Here is a 21,351-nt window from a genome sequence, read left to right as displayed (position 1 = left end):
TGAAATGATTACACATCACATCCTCCAAAAATGTGTTAGCTTCAGGAGTCAAGTTACTCATGCTTCCACAACACACATCTTTTTCTTAGGGTTTTATTAAAGCTCTTTCCACCATGTGATATGGGATGAGGAAGATAAAAACCTTGAAACTAACTAAAATCCATTTCTTGCCACTTTAGAAATTCAAATACCTTCTATTTGAGGAAAGGTGTCACTCCAAATGCAGAATATATAGTTTATCTTCTACTTCATTAAAGGGACTGATGTTATGGCAGTTTTAAAACTGGGCAGGTGCACGCTGCTTTGGTAAGTATGCAATGAAGTGAAATTCCCTGAATAGAAGAGGAAAGGGGCAATGACTACGTGTGCTAGGAACTCTGGCTCTGTGTTCTACTTTCCAGATTGTCTACAAACAATTAGGGAAAGGGCTGCACCTAAAAGTTTGAGAAAAAAGAAGGAGCAGAAGAAGAGTTCCATTAATTTTTTTCAAGGAGCTGAACAGTCAGATTTTGACAAAGACAAGAAGTTTGTTTTTTTGTAAACTCTCTACCCCCGTGGTCTCCAACTTTGACATGCCCAAGATCACTTTGAATCTAAGGGCAACCCAGGATCTACCCCACCCCTTCCCCAAGGCCCCACCGATTCCTCAAAGCCCCGCCGCACTTACTCCATTCCCGCCCTCCCGCTCTGTTGCTTGTTCTCCCCCATCCTCACTCACTTTCACCGGACTGGGGTAGTGAGTTGGGAGGGGGTGCAGGCTCTGGACTGGGGCTGAGAGGTTTGCAGTCTAGGAGTGGGCTCTGGGCTGAGCCTGGGGCAGGGGTGCAGGTGAGGGGTGCAAGCTCTGCTCTAGGAGGGAGTTTGGGTCGAGCAGAGTGTTGGGGTGCAGGAGGGGATATGGGGTGCTGGCTCTGGGAGGGGGCTCAGGGCTGTGGTGCAGCCTCCCACCGAGCAGCACTTACCTCTGGTGGCTCCCGGTCGGCAGCGGGCACAGCGAGGCTAAGGCAGACTCCCTGCATACACTGGCCCACACTGCTACTGGAAGGGGCCAGTGTGCCCCTGTGCAGGGGGTATGTTGCTCTGCACACTGTCCCGCTCTGCAAGCACCGCCCCTGCAGCTCTCCTGGCCAATGGGAGCTATGGGGGCAGTGCTTGCAGGCAGGGGCAGCGTACAGAGGGAGACCCCTGACCCAGGGCCACAATGTCAGCTTCTGGGAGCAGTGTGGGGCTGGGGTAGGCAGGAAATCTATCTTAGCACCGCCAGAGATCGCAATCAACTGGGAGATCTTCTAGGATCAACCAGTTGATCACGATTGACAGTTGGTGACCAATGCTCTCACTCTTATTATGTTTTTAAGAGATGCAGCTAGGGATCATTTCAGTATCTCTCTGTCCCCCACTCACTTATCTCCTACAGCCAAGCTGGGTTACCTCATCATTGCTTGTCACTCAGCTTTCCACCTGCCCTTCTTCCTATCTTGGGAAGGAAATCGCAATCTTGGGCCTCTGTTCATAGATCCACATTCCAATGTAAGACCCCATCCCACTCTTTACACATGCCTCCCACACCCCATGTGGTGCTGGACTACACAGCCATATTACTGTCCACCACTGTCCAGGAAATAGAGGAGGATCCCTTTAAGTGTCCAGGCGAAAGGCAGCAGAGTCCAGAGGTCAACTGTACCATGCTTGATGACCCCAAAGTCAAGTGGAAGGGATATCCAAGAGTGGCCCCACACTTAGAAGCATTGCTACTCCTTCCTCCATCAGATCAAGGGGCTGGGGTGGGGGCGAGGGGAGAGAAGAGTGGGTTCCACATGAGGGGTTTCCTTTCCTACTTCTGCCTTGCTGTTGTGAGCAATGGAAGTTTCATGCCACTGATATCATTGTCATTTAATAATTCAGCATTTTATGATGTTTGCAAAGATGCTAGGGGCCTTGATAGGTCACCACCACTTCCCCTGACCTCTGTATCTGCACCTCCTGATCCACAGCCAGCAAAAAAGTGTTACTTCACCCCCTTTGCTCCCCTTAGTAGAAGTTCCTCCCCCATTCCAGGAGCACCACTCCTTCACCACACTCTCCTAAGAGATAAGGGTGGTAGATCCACACCTACACCAGAGTCTGTTCCTGGATGGGAGACCAAGAAAAATTTTTTAAAAAATAAATAAAAAAGTGTGAAATACATGTCTTGTGTCAAACTACAGCTGCTTGATTCTTTGAAAGCCTTCCCAGCTTTTCTGGCTAAAGTTATTGCCTCCCCTTTTCAATTTGGGACTATTTAGTTCTTAAAAATTAAAAAAAAACCAACCAGGGCTCTCAAGCAATTAAAAAAGTTAATCGTGATTAATCGCACTGTTAAACAATAATGGAATACCATTTAATTATTTTTGGATATTTTCCACATTTTCAAATATACTGATTTCAATTATAACAGAATACAAAGTGTACACTGCTCACTTTTAGACTTATTTTTGGATTACAAATCTTTGCACTGTAAAAAACAAAATAGTATTTTTCAATTCACCTAATACAAGTACTGTAGTGAATCTCTTTATCATGAAAGTTGAACTTACAAATGTAGAATTATGTACAAAAAATAACCATTCAAAAATAAAACAATTTAAAACTTTAGAGCCTGCAAGTCCACTCAGTCCTATTTCTTGTTCATCCAGTCAAGTTTGTTTACATTTGCAGGAGATAATGCTGCCCGTTTCTTGTTCGCAATGTCACTTGAAAGTGAGAACAAGTATTTGCATAGCACTGTTGTAGCTGGCATCACAAGATATTTACATGCCATATGCGCTAAAATTCATATGTCCCTTCATGCTTCAACCACCATTCCAGAAGACATGATGAATTCTGCTTGATAACAATCCAAAGCAGTGCAGACCGACGCATGTTCATTTTCAGCATCTGAGTCAGATGCCACCAGCAGAAGGCTGATTTTCTTTTTTTGGTGGTTCAGGTTCTGTAGTTTCTGCATCTTTTAAGATGCTCTTTTAAGACATCTGAAAGCATGCACCACACCTCGTCCCTCTCATATTTTGGAAGGCACTTCAGATTCTTAAACCTTAGGTCGAGAGCTGTAGCTATCTTTAAAAATCTTCTTTGTGTTTTGTCAGATCTGCAGCAAAAATGTTCTTAAAATGAACCACATGTGCTGAGTCATCATCTCAGACTACTATAACATGAAATATATGGCAGAATGCAGGTAAATGAGTTCAGTCACAAATTTAATTAATGCATTATTTTTTTAACGAGCATCATCAGCACGGAAGCACGTCTCTGGAATGGTGGCCAAAGCATGAAGAGGCATACAAATGTTTAGCATATCTGGTATGTAAATACCTTGCAATGCCGGCTACACAAGTGCCATGCAAATGCCTGTTCTCACTTTCTGGTGACATTGTAAATAACAAGTGGGCAGCATTATCTCCTGTAACAAACTTGTTTGTCTTAGCGATTGGCTGAACGAGAAGTGGGACTGAGTGGACTTGTAGGCGCTAAAGTTTTGCATTGTTTTGTTTTTAAGTGCAGTTATGTAACAACAAAAAAATCCATACTTGTAATTTGCACTTTCACGATAAAGAGATTGCACTACAGTGCTTGTACGAGGTGAACTGAAAAATACTGTTTCTTTTGTTTATCATTTTTACAGTGCAAATATTTGTAATAAAAAATATAAAGTGAGCAGCATACACTTTGTATTCTGTGTTTTAATTGAAATCAATATATTTGAAAACGTAGAAAAAGTCCAAAAGTATTTAATAAAATTTCAATTTGTATTCTATTGTTTAACAGTGAGATTAACCTATGATTAATATTTTTAATCGTAATTAATTGTGTTAATCATGTGAGTTAACTGCAACTAATCAGTCCTAAAAACAACCACCTTATTCAGCATCAGACATATTTGTAAAAACTTTAATTTTAAATATTGAGTGAACTCTTTTCCATTATCTGGTCAAGTTACCACACAGCAAACCAAACCCTTGAAGATTTGGCTGAAAACTTAAATCTACTTATTGGAGAATGAACTTACATTTGTTTTTACAGAATCAAATTAAATATAGACAGTTTTTTAAAAATGGCAACCAAGAAGTTGTTTTTTTCCCCTAAGTGTAGCAGTCATAAAAAGAAAAAAACCATTAGCTAGAAATTGGCACATTGTGGAAGCTTCCACACACATCATTAGAAATGAACCTCAGTCCTGACCTGCAAACCCCCTCTTATCTCAGTCCTCTTTCTTGAGTGCACACCACCACCACATCCAGTTGTGCAAACAGGGAAGTGTCCACTAGGGACCAGGATTAGGTCAAACTCATTTCCACTTGTGACCAGAACCAAGTTACCAATCTACAATAGGTCTCCAGAAATGAAGGGGGTTAACGCATTAATCTTCTCCTACACACAGACCTCATAATTAGAGTGGCTCTAGTCAGGCTAAAATTTTACCTTTCCAATAGGGTATTACAAGGGTAGCTTTACAAAAAAAAGCCTAGAGAGGCACTGGTTTGAGTTGAACACAACTCAACCCTTTAGGTACTCAATTATAGGGATGCTTCTCTATGGGAGCACACTTCCCCAGAGCCTGAAGAAATAATAGTTTATATATTTTCACCAACTAAAACTGTATCTGGCAAGGGATGTGTGTTTACCTTTGTGTTACAGAAGTAAAAAAACATACTGGAAAAAGCTTCAACTGTATATTAATTTCAAACAGTTACATTACCAGAAATGCAGTGAACCCCCTGCAGTATTCACAATGACTTAATAAGACTTTTTGATTGGGGCTATGTTATGTGGAAGCCTGGCATGGAAAGTTAAGAGGTAGCAGGCTACTATATTATTATCATCAACATTCTTCTCCTTTCCCTTACTATGGCAGAAGTCAGGTCAGTTAATCATGGCTAGACTGAAGAGCAGACAAGAAGAGTTAACACTTCAACTGAAAAAAGTTGCAAGTGTATATACTCACAGGAGTTAAAACAATATAAAAATGATGTTCAATTAACAGAGTTAGAAACTGAAGCACTGAACATCCAGGAAATGGCAAAGTTAAAGTAGCCTAGGCAATCTTCGTTGACTCCTGTGTGTTGCCATGATATGGTCTAGTTACATAATCACATACTGGCCCAAAAAGGCATCAGGTTGCCAGTCTGCCCCAGCTTCAGTCCTGGAGTAGGATAGAGCCAGCTGGGGGCTGACAACTTACAACAGCCGAGATTGCAGAGAGCAACACACTCTAGAAATGAACATTCCCCCACTTCCACAAAAAAAAGGCTGGAGGACCACTGGTGTAAGAACCAGCTACATTAGCTGGATAACTACTCTCCTACTTCAGGAATCCTGACTTGAGGAGATACAGGGGCTTTCCACTGAGTTACACAAGGGGCATCTGGGTGCTATTTTTATCACAACACCAATCTTTCTTTAGCTAGCATAAAGTGTGAGCAAAGGGACACCAGCAGCGTTAGGTATTGGTCCCAAGGAGCTATGTGAAAAGACTTTAATCTTCCCAGCCAGGGGGTACTGAACTCAACTGTTCAAATCTTTGGGCCATCTCCAATTACCTTCTCACAGTATCAAGAGCCCACATGAAAACAACTGCCTCAGTTTATAGTGTTTTACAAAGGTACTTACTGCTGGTAGTAGAGACTGCATGTTTTGATTGGAGTCTGCTATAGTAGCTAGGTAGACCAAGTTTGTATGCAACATCTGCTGATACCTATCAAAATGAACAGAGCAAGACAAGTCCAAAAAAAAAAAAAAAAAGCTAAGGACACAATATTTAAATTCACCTCCTTTTAATTTACATACATAGGCACAGTGAACTCTGATTTCAGTACATCAAGAAATTATGGGGATAGTTATAGCAATCCCAAACTGTCCACATTTTCCTTCCCGCCATGTTTTGGCAATTCCCTTGCAAAAGTACTGGAACCACTCAGGCACATTCTCCTAGTAACTATGACAGAAGCAGCAACAGAGTGACCCTGTTCTTGTCTGTTTCATGTCCTGCTCCAGTTGAGTGACCTGGGAAATGTGTTGTGTATGAGCCCCTACATGACTATTTGATGCTGCCTGAAGCAGGTATTAGTGACAGACAGCTCATTTCTCTCTCCTTCTCATGCACCCAGCGGCAAAAGATCATACCTATATAGCAATCATATAATCAGAATAAGCAGCATATAATCAGGGCCCCATGTATTCCACAATTGCAAAATTTACCACAGAATTCAATCCTTGCTGCAGAATAGTGCTCTAGTATCTTAACTTCCTTTTCTTAAAGGAAAATTACATTTCTAATCTTGGTTACAAAAATAATCTGGTCATGCTTTCAAGGTTATAAGCCAATATCTGCTGGAGTCTGCAAAAAACCCTCAAAGATGGCTCGTAGAGGTGGACAACCTCAGTCATCTCACTCAGGACCCCATGGCTAAAAGACCCTGGAATTTGGCAATTTTCCAAGATACCACAGAATTTAGCATTTTGCTGCAGAATTCATTGTTCAAGAGGAATAAGAATGAAGTGTATTTAATGGTGATACAATAAATTAACATTGAGACAGAATTTAGCCCATTGTGACACAGAGCACAGAAGCCTTGTACAGAGTTCAGAGTAACAGCTGTGTTAGTCTATATTCGCAAAAAGAAAAGGAGTACTTGTGGCACCTTAGAGACCAACCAGTTTATTTGAGCATAAGCTTTCGTGAGCTACAGCTCACTTCATCGGATGCATACTGTGGAAAGTGTAGAAGATATTATATACACACAAAGCATGAAAAAATACCTCCTCCCACCCCACACTCCTGCTGGTAATAGCTTATCTAAAGTGATCACTCTCCTTACAATGTGTATGATAATCAAGGTGGGCAATTTCCAGCACAAATCCAGGGTTTAACAAGAACGTCGAGGGGGGGAAAAGGGGGAGGTAGGAAAAAACAAGGGGAGATAGGCTACCTTGCATAATGACTAAGCCACTCCCAGTCTATAATCAAGCCTAAGTTAATTGTATCCAATTTGCAAATGAATTCCAATTCAGCAGTTTCTCGCTGGAGTCTGGATTTGAAGTTTTTTTGTTGTAAAATATGACTTTCATGTCTGTAATCGCGCAACCAGAAAGATTGAAGTGTTCTCCGACTGGTTGATGAATGTTATAATTCTTGACATCTGATTTGTGTCCATTTATTCTTTTACGGAGAGACTGTCCAGTTTGACCAATGTACATGGCAGAGGGGCATTGCTGGCACATGATGGCATATATCACATTGGTGGATGTGCAGGTGAACGACGTATACCTTCAGATCAGCAGCAATGCTATGGGTACCCGCATGGCCACACAGTATGCCAACATTTTTATGGCTGATTTAGAACAAAGCTTCCTCAGCTCTCGTCCCCTAACGCCCCTACTCTACTTGCGCTATATTGATGACATCTTCATCATCTGGACCCATGGAAAAGAAGTCCTTGAGGAATTCCACCGTGATTTCAACAATTTCCATCCCATCATTAACCTCAGCCTGGTCCTGTCCACACAAGAGATCCACTTCCTGGACACTACAGTGCTAATAAATGATGGTCACATAAACACCACCCTATACCGGAAACCTACTGACCGCTATTCCTTCCTACATGCCTCCAGCTTTCACCCTGACCACACCACACGATCCATCGTCTACAGCCAAGCTCTGCGATACAACCGCCTTTGCTCCACCCCCTCAGACAGAGACAGACACCTACAAGATCTCTATCAAGCATTCTTACAACTACAATACCCACCTGCGGAAGTGAAGAAACGGATTGATAGAGCCAGAAGAGTTCCCAGAAGTCACCTACTACAGGACAGGCCTAACAAAGAAAATAACAGAACGCCACTAGCCATCACCTTCAGCCCCCAACTAAAACCCCTCCAACGCATTATCAAGGATCTACAACCTATCCTGAAGGATGACCCAACACTCTCACAAATCTTGGGAGACAGGCTAGTCCTTGCCTACAGACAGCCCCCCAACCTGAAGTGAATACTCACCAGCAACCACATACCACACAACAGAACCACTAACCCAGGAACCTATCCTTGCAACAAAGCCCGTTGCCAACTGTGCCCACATATCTATTCAGGGGACACCATCACAGGGCCTAATAACATCAGCCACACTATCAGAGGCTCGTTCACCTGCATATCTACCAATGTGATATATGCCATCATGTGCCAGCAATGCCCCTCTGCCATGTACATTGGTCAAACTGGACAGTCTCTACGTAAAAAAGAGTAAATGGACACAAATCAGAGGTCAAGAATTATAACATTCATCAACCAGTCGGAGAACACTTCAATCTCTCTGGTCACGCGATTACAGACATGAAAGTCGCTATTTTACAACAAAAAATCTTCAAATCCAGACTCCACCGAGAAACTGCTGAATTGGAATTCATTTGCAAATTGGATACAATTAACTTAGGCTTGAATAGAGACTGGGAGTGGGTTAGTCATTATGCAAGGTAGCCTACCCCCCCTCCTCCCTCCCCAGACGTTCTTGTTAAACCCTGGATTTGTGCTGGAAATTGCCCACCTTGATTATCATACACAATGTAAGGAGAGTAGTCACTTTGGATAAGCTATTACCAACAGGAGAGTGGGGTGGGAGGAGGTATTTTTTCATGCTTTGTGTGTATATAATAAGATCTTCTACACTTTCCACAGTATGCATCCGATGAAGTGAGCTGTAGCTCACGAAAGCTTATGCTCAAATAAATTGGTTAGTCTCTGAGGTGCCACAAGTACTCCTTTTCTTCTTGTACGGAGTGTTTCCCCAGTAGTCAAGAAGACAGAGTGAAAATCAGAAGTAAATTTCACACTTAAAGTTTACATGTAGAGGTACAGGCATAATCCTTTTTTGGGAAGGTGCTCACCTGGGGATGTGGAGCAATCCAGACAGGAAAGGGAGCTGGCCTACTCGCAGGAACCGGATCATGACCACACTATGCCCTTCACTCATGGCCTAGCCATGCTTGCAAGTACCATTATGTTAATGCATTCAGATTTGTGTTGGAATGCTTCTAATTGAAAGATCAGCATTGGCTCACTCTAGAGGATGATGCATCCAACCCTTCCTCACCAAACATCAGACTTGTCATGATACATGGCCTTTCAGAAGAGATTTGGGATAGGTGGAGGAGTACGAAGTTCTTGGATATGTCCGCAAACAGAGCCTTCAAAGTAGTATCAGCTCCTCTCCCTACTACTCTGAATTACTAAGGAAGGCTTGAAGCATGTAATCTAACTCCTCCCCAAAGTAATCAAAGCACTGACACACAACAGAAAAGTCTATACATTTTTATTATTAAATCCCTTAATTTTTACCCTACATTACTGCGAGTGTATACTAATTAATTAGAACCAGCCTTCCAATATTTCTAGAGAAGGAAATTTTAATGATGTTCATATACTCCTTTAAAGTCAAAGGTGCACTATTATTAGCAGTGTTTTTGTATGTTCGCTAGCACAATTCTCCAATGAGCCGATCTAAACAGTTTGGGTTTCCAGTTAAATTACTGATATCACCAGGTACAAAATACATTTAGATTAAAATCTTACTGCGAGCATTCTGAGGTCTTTCCTTTGTTCTGATAGTCCATTATACACTGAATAAGATGGTTATTTTCATCCAACATCTGAAATAATAAAACAGAAGTCAGGAATAAGTTTCATACCCTTTTGATGTAAGTGAACTAAAAGGGAGACCAATCTCTGCCATCCACATCACATCACCATTGAAAAAGTGCTTTTAAAAAACTTTTTTCTTATTTTGTTTTGAACAGACGTCATTTGTAGAACTTTTACCTCCTCCTCCTATTTTAATTCTCTATTTGTTTTATGGCTTTTAGTTTAGGGTTTTGGATTTAAGTCACTGCTATAGTTAACACTGCAAAAACATTTTCTTTCTAATTCCTATTCTTCCCTTGCCACAATTTCCTACAAGTTTCCAAAAGTTTCATTTTCCAAGTTTGGTCTCTGCACAGAAATTTGTTTTAAATAGCTTAAACAAAAAAGTTTCCCCTCCCCTACTATGAAATGCTAGTGATCTGAAAAGAATATCAATAGCTATGGGCAGAAAATGGAACTTTACTTTGAAACAGACCTCACTGCCTTTTAAAATTAGACTTGATTAATGTATGAGCTTTTAGCACACTTGCACTCTGTGAGTATAGAAAAATTGTATCAACTCTTCTCTATCACATTTTAGAAGTATTCAATTTGTGAATACATGTGTAGCTAACTTACTTTTTAGTAAAAAAAAAAAAAAAAAAAAATTTAGTCACAAAAATGAAAGAGGCACACTTCCTAATTTTCCACAAAATGGGTTTCTCGTAAACTTCTTACCGTGTCCAAGACATCATTTTTGGAGGTATCTACAGGCAAATAGATGTTTATCCCAAAACCAGAGAAAAGCCACTGCCAGAGATTCCATTGATACCATTAAGGACTTAGCGATTATCGATTTTACGTGAAAGGTGCTCAGATACTAGTGATGGGTAGTACTATAAGACCCTAAAATAGATTTTTGAAACATTTCCTATGTAAAGAATATTGAACTTGTACAATTAAGCAAATAAAAGTCAAGGAATGACCGTTAAAATTGCATGTGCAACCTTAACCGTGCCAGTGTTAGAATTCTGTATTTATACACAAACTATTTTGCAGATACAAGATATACTGAGGCCATGTCTACAGGACAGATCTTACAGTGACACAGCTGTACCGCTCCATCTGCGCTGCTGTAAGATCTCCCATGTAGTGGCTCTATGCCGATGGGAGAGCTCTCTCCTGACTGTATAATTAAACCATCTCCCACGAGCAGCAGTAGCTATGTAGGCATGAGAAGAGAGTGTCTCCTGCCAACACAGTGCTGTCCACATCAGCGTTTTTGTCGGTGAAACTTATGATGGTTTTTTACACCCCAATCGACAAAAGTTTTACCGACAAAAGTGCTAGTACGGCCATAACCTTAAATATACGTATCTTACTCCCCCCCAACTCTTGTTTACTTACACAAGCACATACCAAGGTAGGGGCAGTGCCTAAAACAGTACCTAGAGAAACACCCCGAGTCCCAAGCCTCTACTCAAACCATAATCCCACTTCGTTAATGTGCAAGATTTTTTTAAAAAATTAATAAAACTAGATTTGGAAGCTGCAGTTTTGACTTATCTCATCAATAAACACTAGACAAAGACCAAAGTTATAAAAGATTACTTATCCAAAAAGGTGAAGTATGACAATTAACTAATGAATACGTCTCATGTATAGAGTTAGCTGTCTAACATATTACCCCAATTAGAGAAACGTGGTATTGGGGGGGTGGGGGGGCGGGAGAGAGGAAGGGATATATTTTATTGGACCAACTTCTCCTGGTGAGAGAGACAAGCTTTCAAGGCATAGAGAGCTCTTTTTCACATCTGGGAAAGGTACTTCCACCCCCCACTCCTGCACCCCCAGCCCCTCCACAGTCCCACCCCCCACGGGCCCCTCCACAGTCCCCCCTCATCCCCACACGCTCTCGCCCCCAGCGCCACAGCCTTGCCCTTTACCCTCTGCCCGCAAGCCCAGCGCGTCCCCAGCCCCGGCCAGTCGCCGCCCCCCGGCCGGGCCGGAAGCAGCCCCGAGTCCGGCCTGGCCCCTCCCTCACCTTCTGGATGGCGGCCGGCGTGATCTCGCCCTTCCCCCGCTGCCTCGGGGCCGCGAATGCCACCGACATGTCGGGTCCCTGCGCGTAGGAGGCTCCAGAGCCCTGGCCGCGGACGAAGCAGCGGCGGGAGGAGGCAGCGATCCGAGAAGAACATCCACCACCGCGAGGGGGACGGGGCGTGACGGCTCGTGGGGCCATCCCATCCCGGTCGCGAAGAGGGGGAGATAAGCCTCCCTGCCACTGCCCCCCCTTCCTCCGACCGCGGGTGGCAGCCCCAGCAACACTGGGACCCCATCGCTCCGCTTAGCGAGAAGCAGCTCCACTGACAGGGAGCGCCCTCTTGGCTGCTTTAAACGCGTCCTCTTCGTTACACATTCCGTTCCCCCCCCCTTGAGCGAATATGGTACATTCCTACCCAGAGCTCTCAGCCTGAGACAGGCTGTAAGTGGTGTGGCTGGGAGCAGGGGGAAGTGCTCACTTTACAGGGGAAAGCGGCGAGTCCCACCCTGCCCCCAGCCTTGGTTGCGCCCACTCATTGCGCTCCCGGCCGGGGCAGCGAGGGGGAGGAGTCTTGGGAGGCGCGTGATCCTGCCTTTCGCATCTGCTCCGCCTCTCGTTCAGCCCCCGGGGAGAGGTCCGGCGACTCCGCTGCTGCGGGGTCAAGGCCGCTTTAAAGAACCCGGCTGGGAAGCTGCAGCTGTGACACTTCAACATGTGCAGGGACACAGATGGCTTTATTCTGGAACTGACTTGCCAGAACCGATACACAAAACGTGTCAAGGAACAACCCGAAATGGAATTAGATTACATTGCCAAATCCCTCAGAACACCTTGGGCTGCCTCAAATGAAACAGCTTGGTTTTGTTTCTTTACCTGTTAGCTTAGCCAAGTGCACTACCACCCAGTGCTGCTTTACTGCTGAAGCAGGACCAACACTTGCTAAAACTAGTTTAGTTTAATGCGCTGCAGAAAAAAATTACTAATTAAAACTCTTAGCCCTGGTTCTGCAATAATACCTATGTTTGAAAGTCCCCCAAAATAAACCAATCTATAAAGTAAGATGATTCTTTTCTAGATTACCAGGAAAGAAAGGATGCAAAGATTGTAGGCACAAGTATAAGATGCTAGTTGCAAATGAGAGAAGAGAATTTCCAACCTACAAATTTAAGAAATAGTTTCTTTTTAAGTCCACTGCTGTTTGGGGAGGAGATAGTCTTAGGCCATATCTATACACAGCTGCACCAGTACAGCTACACCGCTGCAGTGTGTATGGTGAAGATGCTCGATGCTGGCAGGAGAGAGCTCTCTCGTCAGCATAAAAAACCCACCTCCATGAGTGGCATAAGCTACGTCAGCAAGAGAGCTGTACACACAAACTCATGTTAGTATAACTTATGTTGCTCGGGGGGGGGGGGGTAGAATAGTCACACATTTTAGTGCAGACATAGCCTTAGACTGTCATTCTCACAGGCCTGTTCTTCCTTACCTATTGCATTGTGGTGTTGTGTTGGGAGCTCGTCACATGGTTTCTTTGGTATGGTTTTGGTCTGTGTCCTTTGATGGGTGACAATACACAATAGCACACCAAGAAGTACAAGCAAGTCTGCTCCCAGACATTGATTATTGCTCTCCTTCAGCTGGTTGCTGGCTCAGATCCTTGGCTCACTGCTCAGACCACTCTCCTCAAGCACTATCCCCACTGATTCTCAGGAGCAGCCTGGCCATCATGCAGGCGTGCTGTTTACCGCCTACCAACCTATTCTCACCTTCTCAGTCCTACTCTGGGTTGGCCTCTTTCCTCAGCTTCTGTTTTCGCAGGATTTAACTGTAACTACCCATCAGGTCCTTTTCCCTATTTTTTTCCTCCACAGCCAGTTCCCAGCAGCTTACAGGCATCAGTCTATCACATTTCCTTACCACCCCACCATCTCTCTCACTGTGCCTGATTCTCTCTGCTCCCATCAGAAAGGGATTCTCTTTTCAGCTTATACAGTGCCTTCTATTGACTTGATACTGATCTGGCTTGCTGCCCTTTCCAGAAAAACCTTTGGCTCAGTCCTTTCACTCCAGGTCATCCTAAGGAGGGAGAGTAGTGCCTATTAATGATTCAGCAGCTTCATTACATATCTATGTTTTTGTGTGTCACTCAGCTCCATGGTATCTTTTTAGTTTCCTTCCCCCTCTCCCGCTCAGTTTTATTATTATTGTGGGAAAGCAAAAATCAGAAGACAACCTCCCTCTTTTGACATTTTGTTCTGAAGGTGGTAAGAGCGATAATTATACTGATGTATTCTGGGAGTGAGTTCTACACTTATGGGATAACTGCCAAGATAGTGCAATGCCCAGATTGACTTCAGGTTTAGAGTAGTGATACCTCAGTGGTTCAGGAGCCAAATTAGCAATCAACATTACCCAAAAGAACCACAGCAGTGTGAACTTTTTGTTTCATTTACTATAATATTATATATTCATATGTAAACAGTATGACTGGGGAAATATTTATATATAAAAATAAAATTCTCACAGCAAAATGACTGACCAAGTATTATTTTATCAACTACAATTGGTTAATAACATAGTAAAAGTATCTAATTGGTTAATTAATAACCAAAATTAACCAAAACACACATTAACCAAACACACAGTATTTTAATATCACATGCTGAAAAGAGCCACAGGAGATGCATTAAAGAGCCACTTATGGCTCTGGAGCCTCAATCTGAGTATCACTGGTTTAGAGAGTCCATACCTGAAAAACTCTAAAGGTCATGAGTGCATAGAGCACAGTGGCCAAATCAGATTCTGAAAGAAGAGGGTGCAGTCACCTAGCCAGCTGTAAATGGAAAAGTTTTGTTTTTTAAAGCAGCTGCAGTTATTTGGGACTAAAAAATAATAATAAGGCATTCAGGAGGATCCCAAGTCAGCAGGCTATCCTGACAATTGAAGTGCCGAGGCCCTTGACAGATGTTATAGACACTGACAAGTATTCAAAGTGCTTTCTTCTACCCGCACCCATAACCTGCTTCAGGGCCTACTGCAAGATTCTTCTGTGCCTTTTTAACTGAGCACCACCTCCCAGGGCTTTCTACCTAGAAACACTTTTTCTTCAGCAAGTTCCCTCTGGCCTACCCAGGACTCTAGCAACCTCTCCCAGGGAACTTCCTACTGCTTTTGCTCCCTCTTCCTTATTGACTGCTGACTTTTATAGCCCTAGGTGCTGCCCTGCCCTCTTAATTGGCCAAACTGGGAGTTCTTGTTCTAGCAGTGGGGCCTAGACCTGCTTCTTTTAAAAGGGCCAGCCACCCTGTGACAATGTTTGATGTTGAAGTGCCAAGGTAGATACCATCCACATACTGGTCACTTTGAACGTATGCTGTCACCTCCTATCCTCCCATGCTTTGATATAAGTTATGAAGAAGATGTGGGGGAGGGGACTGAGCCTTAAGGAATTCCTCAAGTGAAGACCCAAGATGCAAGTAGTTGCTCATCACAAACCTCTGAGACTGGTCCAAAATAAAGTATTGGAACCATTTCAGTGCAGAGAGGTCCATGAATAAGAGTTCATGCAACCAGCAAACACTTTGTCCCCCACTGCTGACAGTTTTACAATAAAACTATCTGTACCCCTTTCTCTAGGATAGTTTTACATTCACAATGTTAATGTCAAGGTTGCTGAAGGGTTTCCTCATTCATTAACAACAATTGCATCTGATCCAACAGTAAGTTTATGGAAAACACCATTTTAACATGGAGAAATATTACACACCAACTATATTTAAATAATGGCACAAGCTCACACAGGCAAGGAAACAGCTACAATGGAAGTATACAACATGTCTCAGAACACATAACCACAACAGGGGGTCTCCTTTATGTCTTTCTTAATGTGCTGCAATATGCCTTGGTTTTGGAGGACATATGGTACATTTTCTCCTTAATTGTGCATTTCTTTGCTTTTGCGAATTAGTCACAACCTTAACATTATTTAATTGTAATTTTGATACATAAGTCTAGATCACCACCAAGTGTTTCAAACAGCAAACAAACATTTGATCCTGCTCTTTCCACCACCTCTCTTCCAGCTCCACTTTTGAGAGTTTATTCCCTTTATTGTTAAGAGGATTTTGAGGTTTTACATATTTTGGGTGAAGGAGATGGACCACTTATTATAAGGTACTTTGCTCCCTGTCTTTCACTCCTCTTCCCAGAGCCTGGAGGAGAGAGGCTGTTCTCTGGAGGCAAGTCTCAAGGACAACAAAGAGAAAGCTTCTTATTGAGATGAAGTCAACAGTAGGTCAGGAATGATTAGCCCCTTCATGATTGCACCCAAACACCTCATTACATTGTAATTGATTCATTTTACTTTTGGAGAAACAGAAACCTATAATCTATGCTGATTCCGGCAATGAGTCCAGTCTCCCAACAACAATAGTGCCTGCCAAGGATTCTCCTGAAAAAAAGGACTGCAATATCCTGCCCTCTGTATTAGCTCTATTTCAAGAGCTTACCCAGAACAAAAGAGGAGCCAGACTAGAAAAGGGACCAGGAAAAATTCTCTTTCATATTAAGGCAAACATAAAGCTGGTTGGTCATTGTAACACCCTCATTTTCAAGGTTATCAGGCTGACAATCAGAGTTAGCCAAAGAGAATTTCAAGGTGATTCCACCAGCTTGTGTCTACTTTGACATAACTGGATGGGCCGGAAATAGGTAATTAGGGGTTTGTTCTCTAGATTTTGTTTTGGTAACTTGGGTCATTTAGATCTTTCTAATAGAGCAAGAGGTTGTGTTTGAGGCCTTCTTCAGGTGAGACTATTTTCTCATCCCATTAAGAAAGATTTTAAAACACACAATAATACCACAGAACAACAGCTGCAAATTCTAAGGGAGTGATATAAATTAAGCAGCAAGTTTTGGTAACTGTGAAAGAAAAAGAAAAATACAGAAAGATCTTTAGTGTTTCCCCAGTCTAACTGGGTTAGGCTGTGATCCTGCTGTGATGGGTTCAGTCACAGATACCCCTCTTGGGACTGTCACTGGACATGCTGGAATTACCTCTGAGCCAATTTTCCCTGCTAGGTTGGGGCTCCAGTACCCTGCCTTGTTGACCCAGACATGCTAGCCTGCTGCAACACAACCCTAGGGTCTGAACCACGCCCCCAAACCTGCAGGCTTTAACTAAAAACCACTCAGCAGGTTACCTATCTCCAGCACCCAGATACCCAGTTCCCAATGGGATCCAAACCCCAAATAAATCCGTTTTACTCTGTATAAAGCTAACACAGGGTAAACTAATGAATTATCTGCCCTCTAGAACACTGATAGAGAGATATGCACAGCTGTTTGCTCCCCCAGGTATTAATCACTCTGGGTTAATTAATAAACAAAAGTGATTTTATTAAGTATAAAAAGTAGGATTTAAGTGGTTTCAAGTAATAACAGACAGAACAAAGTAAGTCACCAAGCAAAATAAAGAAAAAACACACAAGCTTAAGCCTAATACATTAAGAAACTGTTTACAGGTAAAATCTCACCTTCAGAGATGTTCCGTTAAGCTTCTTTCACAGACTAGACTCCTTCCTAGTCTGGGCCCAATCCTTTCCCCTGGTACAGTCCTTGTTAGTTCCAGCTCAGGTGCTAACTAGGGGATTTCTCATGACTGGCAGCCCCTTTGTTCTGTTCCACCCCCTTTTATAGCTTTGGCACAAGGCGGGAATCGTTTGTCTCTCTGGACCTCACTATGACAAAGTGGGACTGTTCTTAATGTTTCCTCTGAAAAGTGTGGGGGTGCCTCAATTTCCCCTATGCAGTTCTTAAGTATCTAGGTGGTGGGATAAGGGTGTATGATCAATGCAGAGCCCTAGAGGGCAGGTGTGTGCAGGGGTCTGGACACAGAGAATGGCCGACACCCTGTTTCCTGGCAACTGATGGCCTGGGCCCTTCCCCCCTACAAGGTGAGAGCTAAAGGGTTGGAGAACAAAGGAATCAGGTGACCTCCTGGCCCGGGAAAGGGGAAAGCCTAGAGGAGGAGGGGCTGGAGGGAGTTTCAGTTTGGGGCTGGCTGGGACATGGAGTGAAGGGCAGACGTGGTTGTCTGGCTCACTGCCCCCCCAAAATGGACTCAGCTGAGGGGTCCTGTTCTCTGCACCTGCAAGCTCTGTTTTAGACCATGTTCCTGTCGTCTAATAAACTTCTGTTTTACTGGCTGGCTGAGAGTCACGTCTGACTGCGGAGTTGGGGTGCAGGACCCTCTGGCTTCCCCCAACGAATCCGCCTGTTCCCTTCCTGGGCTTTAGCTGAATCCAGAACAAACTCTGAGACAACTGCACTACCCTCAACCATCACAGGTTGAAAGGCCCCTTCTGTCTGCTCCACAGACAAAGAAGAGCCGGACACACTTTCTCCTTTCCCAGACACACAGCTTGGGATCTCATTCCCCTTGTCCCAGCACACAAGGCTGGTCACAGACAACTGCTTAGAGATCAGGGTAGCTCCCTCCACAGGCAAGTCAATACCCCTGACAGACACAGGCACATTTCCTTCATTGTCACACTTCTCCACCCAGGTAATAGGTAAGGTACAGGGACACTCATCTTCCACTCTCCTCGCCTTCCCACACTGCTGACTAGACAAAGCCATCAGTTCACAAGGCTGCCTAGGCTCATCCAAACTTTCCTTACCAAGCATCTTGCCACTCCCAACAGATACCCTGCCCTGCCTGTGTCTCCCCCCACTCAGCTGGGGTCTCAGCTCCCACTGTGCTCAGCGCTGCCCTTGCTGTCCCAGTGGGGGTAGGCAGCGAGCTCGCTGCTTTCCTCACTGCATCAGAGCCAGCCTGAGCCCCCTCTCCGGTGTGCATGGGGGCAGGGAGCCTCAGGGGTCTGGTTACAGGCAGGGAGGTACCCTGAGCCTAGCAGCTCCTCCCTGCTGCCAGCCAGGTCATCTGCATTTTCACTGACCATTTCCCTCTCCACTGATTGGTTCCCTGGATTCATATTCAAACCCTTGGCAGTTACTGGAGCAGGGCCTGGATCCTGTCCCAAAGAGACAAAGTCAACTCACAACAGGGTCTCGCAGCTGGTATCCTGGAGCACCACAACGACCAGCTAGCCCAACCCCTCCTGTGACTGCACAAGGATCTGGGCCGTAGGCAGGGCGGGGGGCTTCGTTCCTGGGACCCTCACCCAGCTCACACAGCCCCTCAGCCTCTGAGGCTGCAACACCCAGGGCCTGACAACAGTCCTCTCTGTCCCAGGTTCTCGCCACCCCAGGAATGTCTCCCCATTGACCATCACCTTCCGCTCCCACTGGAGGTCCGAGGGGCCTGACCCCAGGAAACTCCACACAGACATATAGGTTAGGACCAGGAGTGGGAGCCTGTCCACCTCCCCACCCATCTGGCTGATGGAGTCTGTGGCCTTGGGACCCAGCAAGGGAGCTAGACACCGGGGCTTTTCCACAGGGTCCCCCTGGTTCAAATCGCCAGCCTGCTCAAAGGCAGTGAGGTGGGCATCCACCTTAACCAAAGTTAAGGTTATCCTCCTCCTTAACCAAGGGCAGCAATTTAGTCTCGAGGTTCCCTGCAGAACTGGCATCCCGGGGTCTATCCCCACTCACCCCTGGGAGGTCCCCTATGCCTCTCCGCTCCACCATCGCCAGTTCATGCAGCTGCTGCTTCTGCAGCTCTTTCTCGGGCTCTCGCCGTCTCTCACAGTCCTCTTGCTCTCTCGGACTCAGCTCCAATCCCATCCATCTCTGATCCCCGGATGGGGAACCCAATCATGAAGACCCTCATCTGGTCTGGGACAGGAGTCTTGGCGATGTCTGGCTACCACTCCAGCTGCTCCCAGATCCTGCTATAGCCCCATTTGGGGTCAGAAATCTGTTCCTTAGAGTGGTCGTCCTCCTCCTCCAGCTGCACGATTAACTGTGCTTTGGTGAACTTTCCAATGCTCAACCCTTCCTTTCTGCACAGGGTTACAATGTCCTTCTTAAGGAGACGGTGACAGGCCATCACTCCGCTCTTCCCAAGTTGTTGTGGATTCACAGGCCTGTGTGCTTTCAGCTCCCCACAGTTTCCAGGGAGAATCCCTAGTGTGCCAGCCCTTCTCGAGGTCACCACCTCTTTGCCAGGGTCGAGCTGCAGACTCCTCCGCCCCTGGGACCGCTCGCTGCAATCCCCTGGGGGACCCTGTTACTGCAAAAGTCCTTCACTCTGGTCACACACTCCCAGGGGTTAACCGCCTCCCGACACCACTCCTCTCTGAGCCTTCAGCACGCCTGGTCCTCGTCAATCCCCCTTCGTTTTACTGCTCCCCAGTCACTTACTGCAGGAAGTGCCATCCATGGGGTGCAGTAGATCCCACCGCTACCACCAGTTGTCACGGAGTCCCTGGGCGATGCTCTGGAACTGCTCCCCATGAAGCCAGTCAGGACTCTGGGGAGTCTCCTCTCTGTGAGCAGCCTGTCTTCAGGACACACAGCTCACACAGCTTCCACCTTCCTGGGTCTGACCTCGGAGCATTCAGCATCCTCTGCCCCTCCGTGCACTTCCCCCAGCGAGTCCACCCAGGCGGCGTCTTGGGGAAGCCAGAGGGTCCTGCACCCCAACTCCGCAGTCAGATGTGACTCTCAGCCAGCCAGGAAAACAGAGGTTTATTAGACGACAGGAACATTGTCTAAAACAGAGCTTGCAGGTGCAGAGAACAGGACCCCTCAGCTGGGTCCATTTTGGGGGGCAGTGAGCCAGACAACCACATCTGCCCTTCACTCCATGTCCCAGCCAGCCCCAAACTGAAACTCCCTCCAGCCCCTCCTCCTCTAGGCTTTCCCCTTTCCCGGGCCAGGAGGTCACCTGATTCCTTTGTTCTCCAACCCTTTAGCTCTCACCTTGCAGGGGGGAAGGGCCCAGGCCATCAGTTGCCAGGAAACAGGGTGTCAGCCTTTCTCTGTGTCCAGACCCCTGCACACACCTGCCCTCTAGGGCTCTGCAATGATCATACACCCTTACCCCACCACCTAGATACTTAAGAACTGCACAGGGGAAACTGAGGCACCCCCACACTATTCAAAGGAAACATTAAGAACAGTCACACTCACCCCTCCTTCTAAATGGAAAAATACCAGATTATAAGCTTTGTAATGATACCTTACAAGACACCTTTTGCATAAAGCATATTCCAGTTACATCATATTTACACTTATAAGCATATTTCCATAAACATATGGAGTGCAACGTCACACCTGCAACTAGATCTGCTGATGCAGTGAACTCACTGGGGTTCCTCACAGGTGGATAGGTCCATGCTAGTGAATCCAGTTGTAAAGTAGTAGATGGTAGTAAAATAACAAATGGTGTGGAGAAAGTGAATAAGGAAATGTTATTTACTCCTTCACATAACACAAGAACCAGAGGTCACCCAATGAAGTTAATAGGTAGCAGGTTTAAGACAAATAAAAAGAAGTACTTTTGCACACAAAACACAGTCCACCTGTGGAACTCACTGCCAAAGGATGTTGTGAAGGCCAAAATGATAACCGGATTCAAAAAAGAATTAGATAAGTTCATAGAGAATAGGTCCATCAATGGGTATTAGCCAGGGTTGTCAGGGATGCATCCCCATGCTCTAGGTATTCCTAGCCGCTGACTGCCAAAA

The 21,351-nt window shown here is 45.0% G+C and overlaps 1 protein-coding gene across 5 annotated transcripts in view; it reads right to left on the bottom strand.

Annotated features, from left to right (window-relative positions):
• Positions 1-11,889, bottom strand: part of SS18 (SS18 subunit of BAF chromatin remodeling complex) — a 63,502-nt gene extending 51,613 nt beyond the window's left edge. For 2 of the 5 annotated variants that reach the window (XM_073331345.1, XM_073331348.1), the window contains exons 1-3: positions 11,696-11,887; positions 9,604-9,680; positions 5,647-5,731 (exon numbers count right to left, since the gene is read on the bottom strand). In XM_073331345.1, the coding sequence (XP_073187446.1) occupies positions 5,647-5,731; positions 9,604-9,680; positions 11,696-11,764 (231 nt within the window). In that variant the 5' untranslated portion in view covers positions 11,765-11,887. Of the gene's footprint in view, positions 1-5,646; positions 5,732-9,603; positions 9,681-11,597; positions 11,674-11,695 lie in introns of those variants that run through there. The other 3 variants (XM_073331344.1, XM_073331346.1, XM_073331349.1) reach the window with 3 other exon arrangements.
• Positions 11,890-21,351: the final 9,462 nt, after the last annotated feature.

This window comes from Lepidochelys kempii, chromosome 2 (assembly GCF_965140265.1).
Source record: "Lepidochelys kempii isolate rLepKem1 chromosome 2, rLepKem1.hap2, whole genome shotgun sequence".
NCBI lineage: Eukaryota > Metazoa > Chordata > Testudines > Cheloniidae > Lepidochelys > Lepidochelys kempii.
Note: the sequence above shows the minus strand (reverse complement) of the source record. Positions and strands in the feature narration are given on the sequence as shown.